Consider the following 12,759-nt stretch of genomic DNA (forward strand, 5'->3'; position numbering starts at 1 on the left):
GCTCTTCTTGTTAAGCTCCTCAGCCACGGCACTGATTCCCTGGAGCCACTGGCCTTCAACATAAGTGACAACAGTGAGGGAGGACTGGAAATGCTGGGCTCTGTAAGGCACAGCTCTCACTGATTCATGTTTCTTGAGCAAACACAGGTGCACTACCTGAGAATCATTCTCCCCAGGGAGAGAGTAAAAAAAAAAATCCTGTTACAAACAACTGATTAGATTTCCTGAGATCAGCCTGCTATGAATGGCCTCTCAAATGCCCTGCATATACTATAGTACTGGAGGCACACACAGCAATTATTGTGGTGCCTGCTACCTGGGGTTCTCCTTAGAAACCACCCGTAAGTGTCGCTTGGGACTGAATGGACCAGCTTCCCTGGAGATAAGAATTGGCTGAATGAAGCCATTCCACCTGAGCTTGGCTGTTCTCTGTGAGTAAACCTGATTTTACTCAGCCAGCCCTACCCTATGAAGATAGATGAGGAGTTGCTTCTTTCCCTTGGCACCCTAAGGCCAAAACAGAATAGTTTGTGTTCTTTATCTAGCTGCTAGCTGGAATCCGGGGTTGCTGTGGGCAAAGCATTTTCTGAGGGGGCACTCTGTCTCTGAAACTCACTGTCCAGCTCTCCTTTGGTTGATAATACAGTTTGTTAACTGGATTTAGCTTATGATAGATCTTTCCTAGTCAATTTTTTCTAATCATCCTTGAGAAATTTCTCATGTTCATTTTTTTTTGTTCATGAAAGTTCAATCTTTTGAACAGTAGCTTTTAAAAAAGAAAGTAGAACAAGAGATGATATTAATGAGAATATTATTTGTATAATTAATTCCCAGTGTGTCTGAACTTCAGTACCTGTTTTTGCTCTTTTTTTTCCTATTGGCCTTTTCTTATAGGGTGATATTTAAAGACTGATTTTCAAAAATTTGGATAAAATTGATGCTATTTCATCTTTATTCCATTATTTTCATTTAGAACTTGTTTCCTGAGAACAGAGAAATCCTGGAAACATTAGAATGCTCACAGAATTCCTATAGCGTCTTCTTGACCAGAAAAACTTACGGTGCTTGCAAAGTATTACTTCTGGAGATCTATGGTCCCCTGCTCATTTCATAGGTAGGCAAATCGGGATATGGAAGGAAAAGAAAATTTGGGGTCAAGTCTTGAAATGAAATCAGGCTCATGGTCAATATGAATGTTATTACAGCTAAGGAATTTTGTGACGAGTGAACAGAAGCCTTCACATTCTGATCAAGGAAGATGAGTAGCCAACTGGACAGATAATATAAGGGCTAAATCCAGAGACTTGTGCTCTGCCTGAGTTAGGTTAAAGAGATGGATAAAGTGCTTACTAAGGGCTTAGTGTGTGCCAGGCACAGTTACTCTGTGGGCTCTGTTAGTGTTCCCAACTCAGTACTTTCATCAATAATGCATTTGCTCCTTGAGACCCCTGAGCACCTTCTGTTTTTCCTTTCATTTCCGCTCTTCCAAGGTCATGCTGATCAGAAGTTTCTTCTAATAAATGGTTTACAGAAGGAAGGTAATAGTCAGTTTCCAGAAACAGTCTTATGCCAAATAGAGGCTTAATTAAAACCAGAATTGCAGTTCATTTGATTATTTGCACTAATAAAGATTTTGTTTAGCTGGACTTTTCACCTAGATAAAAATCAAGGAAAGGTAAACTAAAATCTATTTTGAGCTTGGGAATTGGTCTTCATAAGGTTTATCCACCAGAGGGAGCTATTGACTTAAGTTTTGCTCAAAAAGCTTCTCATTCTTTTGGTTTCTAAAGCAATAAGAAACCACCTTGGTGGGATTAGTCAGTGATTCTGGGCACAGATGACCACAAAAAGGGAATGGTTAGATATCCCATGTCCTCCCTGTGTGTACTATGTATTAAGGAGAGGTGTTTACTGAAGATACTTGACATCCCAGGGGGTTTGCATGTGACTCCCCAATTTAAGGATTCTTCTCATTTTTACCTTGTTAAAACCAATAATTCCTTTGCTACTTCACTCTTGACCACAAAGACTTTTGATCAGATTTCTTTTGTTCCAAGCCTCTTTTTGTGTCATTCAAAGAGACTAGCTCTTGCTCATTTCTCTCCGTTATCAGTCACTCATCTTCAGAGACCCTTGCGCCTATGCTCTCTCTTTGCAGGTGCTTAGCTTTGAAAATGACTTTAGCCTTTGACCCGCTTTGTCCAGTGCCCATCCTCCAGAGAGCCCATGCTTCACAAAAACTGTTAATGTTTCCTAGAAGCTCATCCTAACCGATAACTATGAACTCTGTAAGACCGTTTGAATAACTTTGAGCAAAAAGAACTTGGTGCTACTGGTGATAGTCCCCACTTAACCAAGCAGCTCAGTCTCTGACACATGAGAAAAATGGGCAGCGGTGCCAAGTGGTATCCAATGATGGTCTGAAGGACTCAGCCTTGTTCCCGAGACTTTGCATGGCACCAGTGCTACCAAATAAAACCAGTCTAGGGATCTTCTGTCCTTTAGACTCAGGGGATGGCAGTATGGGATAGTCAAAAGACCAATGGATTGGAACCCAGGGGAAAATTCTGGCTAATAAGCTTACCAGATGTGGGACCTTGGCTAAGTGAGAGCTGTTGCAGATTGCAGCTCCCCTCCCAGAGGGAAGGCATTCACTCCCTCTTGTGTCCTTCACAGCTCAGTTCTAACACCACCTTCTATATAAGCGCTCTTCCTGATCCTGCCAGCTGCTGTATCTCCTCCTTCCCAGGTCTACCACTTCATCTTTATTTTGTATGTGCTCATATGTGTATATGCCTTCTCTCCCCATATAGAAGGTAAGATTCTTGCGGGCAGAGACTGCTTGGGTTTTGTCTTTGTATCTTCAATATCTAGCACTGTTCCTGGAACATAGCAGGTGCTTAATAAATGATTAAATCATCTCTCTGAACCCCAGGTTTTTGTCTGTGAAATGGAGATAAGAGCATGTACTGCCTACCTTAACGGTCTATTATGAGGAAAGTAAGCCTTAAAGCTCTCTAGAACTAGGAGTTATTATTATCTGGGTACTACTCCAATTTACTTTTATAATCTGACAATCACAAAAGCCACTTAGGTGGGAATAACAGTGAGTACTTCCAAATTAAGGAGATACGAGTTCCTCAGTTTTGATTATTGTTAAAAAAAATCGCAATAAAAACAACTAGACTGTGAGCTTTGTAAGGGTATAGCCTATGCTTTATCCATTTCCATATTTCCTCAGTCCCCCAAACAGTATGCACTCAACACAAAGCAGAATTGAATTTAGTTTAAGGATGTCTTTCCTTTGCCTGTCTTCTTTTTATTATAGACCTTTCTGATAGAGTCCAATGCATTTCCTTCACACTGTAGAACTGCAGTTAGATTTGGAAAGGCTAAGCACACTTTGGGTAGATAGATCATCCTCTTCTTAGGGATCTGCAGAACTGTTGATGAAAATCTGTTATTTGAGCTCTGTCTAGGATAGTTTAATATGCTGCAAGTGCTGAACTCAACTTTTTGCCCAGCAGATGATTTATCAAGTTTTTCTTCTTTTTCAATTGAAAATTCACTTTTTGTTTCACCATATTTCTTCTTAATACTCAACATGCTCCCTTCTCTGTGTCTACAGTTTCCACAGAGTTATGGATCATAGGATTAAATTAAATTCAACAAACATTTATTGAGATTATAAGACAACAGATTCAGGAATGAAAAGGATCCTAGAAGCCACCAAGCTCAATCTCTCACTTTACAGAAGAGGAAACTGAGACCCAGAGAAATGAAACAACTTTCCCACAGTCACACAGGTGGTATGTGACCCAGAGCTCAAATCGGAGCCCAGGTTCTTTGATTCTGAGGCCAGAATTCTTTCCAATACATCATGCTAAAGCTATGGAATTGGGTCTGCTGTGACTAAGTAGCCTTCTTTAAATTTAAAAAAAGAAATCTGTATTTCCATGAATTTCTCAGGTTCTCCCTGGTATTTTATCATCTGTGACTTCCTAACATGATGATGGATTATTTCTGTTTCATCCTCCCTCTTCCTCAGTCTGGACCTCTCATTTATAGAGCTTTATCCCCCAACCCTGTCAATGACAGCCATGGCACTCCTGCCTTCCTTGTTTCTGGCACCAGGCCTAGAATGAGGGAAGAGAAGCAGTTCTGTGAGTGCAGTGAAGGCTGTGAGATGGATTTGAGTTTCTTCCTATGTTCCATAGCAGCCTCATCATCTTTCCTCTAAAACCTGCCCCTCCTAACTTCTCCATTTAAGAATCAGAGAATCTCAGAACGAAAAGGGACACTGGAAGACATTTAATTTAATTCTTAGCTTGAGGCAACAGCTGATACCTCAGTACTCTTCCATTTACTCAGGCTGGAGTCCTCACAGTGGCTGTTTTAACCTTCTCTTTTTCTTCTAAAGCTTCCTATTATGTGACCCTTCCCCTACCCTCACAACTAAGGACTTCACTTTGTACTGCATTGAAAAAATAGAGGCCGTTTTCCAGGAGCTCCATCTCACACTCTGTTGATTCTATCCTCCATTCTCTTCTCTTTCACCCTGGTCTCCAGTGAAGAGGTGGCTCTCCTCTTTGCCTTGATCCCATATCCTGCCCCTTAACTGTCTTGGGCTCTCTTCTCTTTTTTCTCTATATTCTCTCTTGGCACCCTCATCAGATACCACGGGCTTTATTATAATCTCAACGATGACCCTCAGATCTATCTCTTTAGCTCCAGTTTCTTTCCTGAACTTAATTCTCACATCATCAACTGCCTCTTTATTAGACAATTCAAGCCAAATGTCCCATAGGCAGTTCCAGTTCATCGTGTCTAAAACAGAACACATTATCCTTTCCCTCTAAACTCACCCCTCTTCCAAACTTCCCTATTCCAGCCTTGGCACTCCCATCCATCTAGTCCCTGAGAATCACAACTACACTGTCATCCTTCAGTCCTAGTGTAACCCATGCATCCAGTCAGTGGCCAGATCTTGTTTCTACATCCCTAATACTTTTTGCAACTTTCCCCTTCTTTCTTCTCATATGGCCATTATCCAAGTTCAAGCCCTCATCACCTCTCACCCAGACTATCAAAATAGCCTCATAATTGGTCTCTTTGCCTGAAATTTCTCAGAACTTCAATCCCTCTTACAGATGACTACCAAAGTGATTTTTCCTGGTGCATGTCTGTTCACCTGACTTCCCTACTCAGTAAGATCCAGTGGCTCCCTATTACCTGTACGATCAAATACAATCTCCCTGTGGCACTTTCACAACTTGGCCCCATCCAACCTCTTAGTCTTTCACATCCCTGACATGTACACTGTTGTTCAGCCAAAATGACATTCTTTCTGTTCTTCATACAACATTCCATTTCCCATCTCTGTATAGTTACACTGGCTGTCCCCCATCTCTAGAATGAACTTCCTCCTCACCTGTGCTTTGTGGGATATCTACCTATCTTCCACCAAGGCTCAGTCCAAATGCAGCCTCCTACATGAAGCCCTTCCTGATCTTCCAGTTTTCTCCTCAAAATTATCTTGATCTACCTATGTATGTATATATTTTATTCCCTTGCTAGACCATGGCTTCTTTTGTATCAGTATGCTTGCTGATTGACTGGAAACCTCGAAATCTTATTTGATTCTTTGTGATCTTTCACCTCCCACATCTAACAACTGTGAAGTCTTCTCTATCCTATCTCTACAGTATCTTGGCCGTCTGTCCCTTCCTCTCCATGTCTATTAGTACCGCTCCTCTTCAGCTCCTCATCGTCCTATCACCTGTACAATAACAAAAGCTTCCTAACTAGTTGTTCTCCCTACAGTTTTCCACCTTTCCTAAACATCTTTATTAGAGCTGCCAGAGAAATCGACATGACGTCCAATATTTGAATGCCTTTAACTCCTTAGCCTGACAGCTAAGGCACTTCACAGCGTGGCTCAAACCTATCTTAACAACACAATTTCACTGATAATCTACTCTGGGACCTCAATGTTTCAGCCAAGCTGGATGGCTGCTTGTGATCTTGTCCTGCCCTTTTGATACTCCAACAGCTAACTCATCCTTTATCTCTCCTCCCTTTCACAGTCAAACTCGTAGAAAGGATTGTCTACAACCCATGCCTCCATTTTATCAACTCATGCTCATTTCTTCATCCCTTGGAATCTAGTTTCTGACTTTACCACCTGACAGAAACTACTCTTCCAAGGTTACCAATGATCTCTTACCTGATAAATTGAACCGCCTTTTCTATATATTCAACCTCTTTGAACCTTTGGACGTTGTTGATAACCCCATTCTTCTATAGACTCTTTCTTCCCTTGGCTACATGTCTCTAGGACCTCTTGGTTTTCCTCCTAGCTGTCTGAATCATCCTTCACAGTCTCCTTTGCTAATTATCACTCTCTTTTGGACATCCCACAAGGATCTAGCCTGTGTCTTCTTCTCTCTCTATACTCTTTTCCTTGGTGATTTTATCAGCTCCCATGGCTTCAACAATCTCTATGCATGTAATTCTCACATTTAAATATTTAGCCCTGATTGCTCCTGAACTCAGACTTGATAGTATCAACTACCTTCTGGACAGTTTGACCTATACATTCTGTAGGTATGTCAAACTCCATATGCCTCAATGGAGCTCATTCTCTCCCAAATCCATCATTCTTCCAAATGTCTTGACTCTCACATTTCTGTTATTCTTTATACCCAATCAGTTGCTAGGTCTTATCAATCCTGTCTCCATAACCACTTTCTCATCTGCCCCTTTACTTCTACTCACATCTTAGCCTTTGACTCTACTTCAACCCCTCATCATTTCTTACCTAGGATGTTGCAATAGGTTTCTCTGATTCCATTCTCTCCTCTCTCCAATATATCTTCCACAGATGCCTGGCAAATAGTAGGCACTTAATAAATGCTAGTTGACTAACAACGGGAAAACTGATATTCCCAAAACAGATATGACCATTAAAAAAAAAGCCAGTCTTCAATGGATTCCTATTTCTTTTAGGGCAAAATAAAAATTCCTCAGCCTTCTGTTTTGAGCCCCTTATAATCTAATTATAATCTAATTCCCAATTCCCGTTCCAGTCATATTTCATATTACTCCACTTCATGTGCTCTGTTCCAGTCAAACTAGTCTTCTATGGCTGCTTGTCATATACAACATTGACATTCACAACATTTGATTTCTCATCTCTATGCTTTTGCGTGAATGATTTCCTATGTGTAGGATGTATTATCTTCTAACACCTATCACCTAACAGACCCTCTAGCTTCCTTCAAAGCATAGCTCAGATACCATCGTCTTACACAAGGTCTTTCCTGAACATCCCAGTTATTAACAATTTCTTCCCCTTGAAATTACTTTGTATATCTTTACTTACATATATGTTGTATACATTGTATCTCTCCAGTAGAATGTAAGCTTTTTGTGGATAGGGACTGTTTTGTCTTTCATTTCCAGGTCTTAGAACTATGCTTTTCACACACTCAGTGCTTAATAAGTATTTGTTGAATTTAAATGGAATTCTTAAAGTCAGGTATACTGGTGTCAAAATTTACCACAGCTACTGTTTACTGTTAACTACTACTGCTGCTATTTTTCATAATAATTTTGAATGGAGAAGAATAATTCTCTCTTTAGTTGGGAAGCAGTTTTCCTTAATCTGTAGGTTAAATCACGTTGCTCACTGTTCATTTCTATCACCTGGTCTGCTGACCCCCTCAGGGATATATCTTGCTTACTCTGACTAATTTCCATTTCTTTGCAGATGTTTCCATAAAAAGGTCAGGGAATTAAATTTACCTATGGGATCTAGCATCAGAATGTGAAGGAGAGCTGATCCTCAGACAGAATATTTATTCAATTAAATGAAAAATTGAGTTGTATTTAGCCAAATAAACGGTTCTTTATCTAGTTGTCCCTCAGAGATAAGGTATTCTGATTTCAAGAAAGTCCTTAGCACTGGGTAACATTTTCTATATTTGATTTTAGCCTTAATTTTGCTTCCAAAACTTCATCCTTTCAAGACAAATATCTCACTTGGTTTTAATTCTGATCTTTCTCATAAACATAGAATATTAAAGCTGGGAGAGCCACTAGGGATTGTTTAATCTCTTTACCCTTATTTTACAGATGAGGAAACCAAGGTCCAGAGATGTGAGGTGATTTATTCAAGGTCACACAGCTAAAAAGCGGCAGAGCTGGCATTTTGAATTTGTCTCCTGAATTTAAGTCTGGTGCTATTTCCATGACACCATTTAAATAGGCAGACATTTGAGTTTGTCATTAGACTAGGTTATAGGAGTGCTGGAATCTCTTCTCTTATGCTGTCTCTGATGCAAATGTCTGGCTAGCTTATGTGGCTCCATGTCAATCACAGAAGTTCAGAGCAGGGTCTGAAGCCAGCAAATCATACAAAACCACAGAATCTCAGAGTTGGACATGGCATGTTCCTATCTGGAAGAGAGCTTTCCTTTTATGCTCCATTGGGTTTGAGATAGGATCCCAAAAACTTTTACTGCTTAAAAACACATTCATCTCTGAAAGTAAAAATGAGTAGAATTAAAATCCCAGGCTTATCCTAACAGCACAGCCATAGGAATCAGGAGGTTTAAAGAATGATGCTTCCCTGGTTCCTCTCCTCATTCACTTACCTCGGGCACTGGGTGGGGCAGAATTCATCATCTGGGATGGGGCTGAGTGGGTAGAGCTCAAGCTGGAGGAAGAAGGGCTGGCTTGGGATGAGGATAAAACAGAGACATTGGTGATTGAGCCCTGGTACCTGGTGTTGGGATAAGTGAGCTGTAGGAGAGAGAGGGAAAGCCACAAGAAAGAAAACTGAGAATGGAACTTTCCACTAGATTATAATATTCTACTTAATACTGTATTCATCCTCCTCCGTCCTGGAGGGAGACCTCCAGGCTCTCTCTACCATAGCTGGGCCAGTATGGAAGAAGAGTATAACTACATAAAAGAAGTCCAACCTGTACAGTACATACCCACAAATAAGAGGGGAAATCACTCAGCCCATTCAGGAGAACCCTTTTTCTTTTTTTTTTTTATATGAGGCAATTGGGGTTAAGTGACTTGCTCAGGATCACACAACTATTAAGTATCAAGTGTCTGGTCTGAGACTGGATTTGAACTCAGGTCCTCCTGACTCCAGGGCCAATGAGAGTCCTTTTTCTATCTATGATGCTCATGGTACATGCAAAAGCAACGAAGCCTGTAAGGATGCCATCATGGAAGAAGATCTGGCAGAGAACATTTGTTGTCAGGTAAGTGTGACTGCAACGAGAATTAAAGCTGGCCAGAAGTCAGAGCCAGCATGCTTCTTAGGGAATAAGGACTGGGGAAATGGACGTATGGTTATTGTGGGAAAGGAAGCCTGTATACTTTCTCTTTGGTCAGTAATTTGGGGATTGGAGAGCTGAAGAATGGATGCTTTTTCTATGGAATCATTACTGAACACAGAGGGATGCAGAACAGAATGAAGGCTCTCAAGTGTGTCTGAATACAGCGTGTCCTGTACAATCTAAATTTCTTGTGGCTTCACTGCTGTGCTACCTGCATGTGATGGTACATGTCCTCAGGAACCTCTCCCATCGAGCCATCAGGCAGGATCACCATGTTCCCCGTTTCACTGGATGCATGAGAGGAGAGAGAGGATGATGAATGACGGCCTGATCCCATCAAGTTCATTGGGCTACAAATAAGAGGAGCAAATGGAAAAGAGTTATGGTATATACTTTTCAATTCATTGACTTCAGGTTTAAAACTAGGAATTTTCAAGCCATGTATATATATATATATAAATATAATATATATATATGTGTATGTATATATGTGTGTGTATATATATATATATAATATAATTTTTTTTATGAGGCACTTGGGGTTAAGTGACTTGCCTAGGGTCACACAGCTAGTAAGTATCAAGTGTCTGAGGCCGGATTTCAAGTCAGGTCCTTCTGATTCCAGAGCTGATGCTCTATACACTAAGCTACCTAGCTGCCCCAAACAACCTTGATTCTGTTTGCTGTACACTCTGTTATTTTTTTGCAAGGCAATCAGGGTTAAGTGACTTGCTCAGGGTCACACAGCTAGTAAGTATCAAATATCTGAGGCCGGATTTGAAGTCAAGTCCTCCTGACTCCAGGGTTAATGCTTTATCCACTGAGCCACCTAGCTGCCCCTTAAGCCACATATTTTTAGGGTGAAATGTAAATCATGACCTTATCAGTTAATTACCTTTATGGTAGAGGTCTCCAATCAAATGCAACTGATTGTCAAATAGGAGACTGACAGCTAATGTAACCTTAGTATGTGGGGCATTTCTGGCAGAGAAAGATCACAATATCCAGTAAGCACTAGCCTTCGCCCTGTTCCCCAAACTTTATGCCAACAGTGCCTTCATTTGGTGGAGATGAAGAATAGGTCACCTGCTGAAAAAAATCTAATAATCTTGCTCTATGGCTATAAGCCAGGGTCACCGCTCACATTTGCCACTAGACAGGGAGGGCCACACCTCCTTTGCCAAATATGGCAGATGGCAGCCTTTCATCTCTTATAAGTCAGGGAAAATTTCTTGCTGTGGTCAAGAAACTGAAAAATGAGAACATATTAGGTCTTTTGGGGGTGAGTTATGTTTGGGCCCCCCACAAGATGGGAGGGCACAAGGTACCCAACAATCTGCCTTTGAAAATCCCCAGCTTAGGCCCCACTGATACAGCTCCTTTAATGGCCGCCCCTCATCATTTAGCAATCTCCAAAAACACCTTGGAGCCCTTTACTGTGGTGAGGAGCCTGCTAGTGCTAGAGAGTCCAGCCACAGTGAGACTTTATCCTGATGCTGCTCTTTATTCCAGTGAGGTGGACTCCGGTTTGCTGATCATATTCATTTGCTCTGGAGCCCAAGCCACCCCTGGTAGCTGCTGTTTGGAATCTTGTATAGGTCAGGGACATTCCTGGGTCAGAGAGACTCTGAAGAGCACCCCCACTTTGGGTTCTAGAAGTCAATCCTTCAGGCACTTGGAGGTGTTCTCTCAGTGCAGATCCCATACCTGTGACGATGCACCATCTTGATGGTTTCTGGGCTCATTGGACTATGGGACACCAGAACAGTCCCTCGGGTCGTGTTAGTGCCAGAACATGCTGGACTCAGCTTATCCAAACCAGGAAACTCCTGTGAAAAAAAGAATCACTAAAGATCATTGGGCATGTGTGGGAGGAGTTGAGGGCTGTGTGTGTGTGTGTGTGGAAGGGTCAGGATTTGAATAGGGATGGGAACTTTTAAGAAGCATATTTTGTTGGCTGACAGTATACTACTTTCCCTAGAAAACCATTCCCTAGATGCCCACCTAACTACAGTATGAGTTAAATTAGAGACCTTTGCATATAATTAGCCTCATGACACTAGATTTTGTTCCAGCACCCCTTAACTAACAGAGGCCAATTTTTGTTAGGTCCGTAGGAAGGAAGTTTCTTCCTTGTTGCTGGAGTCTTTGCTACAGAGAAAAATTTCAGGAGATGGGGAGACTGTGAGCGAATATTACACAAGAGATGAGCTGGATATTAATATTTCATTGAGAAGCATTTATTTATTAAACAACTCCTAAACAAGGTGGAAGGACAGGATTAAACAGATCATTGCGGGGACTGTCTTTTAAATGAAATACTTCCCCTGAGTTGAGCTGTCTGGTGACACAGTCAGGAGGGTGGCAGAATAGAAACTCTCTCTGTCAGTAATTGAAAAATAGCAGTTTTATTTTCACATAATTAAATTCTTAATAAGATCCCAGACTACTTGGCAAGAAGGGCTGACTGCAAAGTCTATTGGGGACTCCACATTTGTTTCACATTTCTGCTGTGGTTATGAAGCTAATTTTCCCTTGATCATCTGGATTCACTTTGTGGCCAATCCCAGTCCATTTTAGTGAGCCATGATTCTGGAGGTGCAGACATTTAACCTTTCACCAAAAACAGGACAGATGGCAACCAGTGCCACCAGTGAATGATTTCTGTGCCTAGTCTGAAGCAGGGAATGACTCTTCTAATTCTGCACCTTATAGAATTCATATTATTATATTTGCTTTCAAAGACAAGTGACCATAAGCATTTCTACATCAGAGGTGGTTTTGTGCAGATTATAAGCACAGATTATAAGGCTCCTTTTTCCTCTTGCCACATTGATTCTAATCATATGAGAAATTCACATGTCACATGAGAGGCTGCTCTCCACTACACTTTGTGTAGATCCAATTGTCTCAGGTCTACTTTATGGAAAGTTCCTACCCTCTCTTGCCCAAGATATTAGATGTGACAAGGAAAAAGCAAAAAACCCACCAATACTTGAAGATGGATATTATGTTTTGTCTAAATCTCTCTAGTATAAACATCCCTAGTTCCTTTGGCTGACCATCATATGAAATGGCCCCTTGTCCTCTGATCATCTTGGCTCTATTCTTGACAATTCAACAAGCATAGTGACATACTCCAGTTTGACTATGTCCTTCCTAAATCGAGTGTCTAGTACTGAACACAGTACTCCAGATGGGGTCTAAATAAGGAAGAACAGAATCACTTCTGATACTCTGAATATTATGCCTCCCTTAAAATTGTCTGGGATAGCATTAGCTTTTTAGTGCCAGGTCATGTTATAGTTTCACATGGGGCCTGTGGTATACTAAAACCCCCAGAGGTTTGTTATATAAAGTTACCTGGTTGTGCCTCTCCCATCTTGTAAAAACCAAATAT

The 12,759-nt window shown here is 41.1% G+C and overlaps 1 protein-coding gene across 1 annotated transcript in view; it reads right to left on the reverse strand.

The window, feature by feature from the left end:
• Positions 1-12,759, reverse strand: part of DOCK3 (dedicator of cytokinesis 3) — a 512,545-nt gene that overhangs the window by 15,417 nt on the left and 484,369 nt on the right. The window contains 3 exon segments of the mRNA XM_020999119.2: positions 8,658-8,805; positions 9,571-9,709; positions 11,067-11,188. Coding sequence (XP_020854778.1) covers positions 8,658-8,805; positions 9,571-9,709; positions 11,067-11,188 — 409 coding nt within the window.

Source organism: Phascolarctos cinereus, unplaced genomic scaffold (genome assembly GCF_003287225.1).
Source record: "Phascolarctos cinereus isolate Bilbo 61053 unplaced genomic scaffold, phaCin_HiC Scaffold_4;HRSCAF=312, whole genome shotgun sequence".
Lineage (NCBI taxonomy): Eukaryota > Metazoa > Chordata > Mammalia > Diprotodontia > Phascolarctidae > Phascolarctos > Phascolarctos cinereus.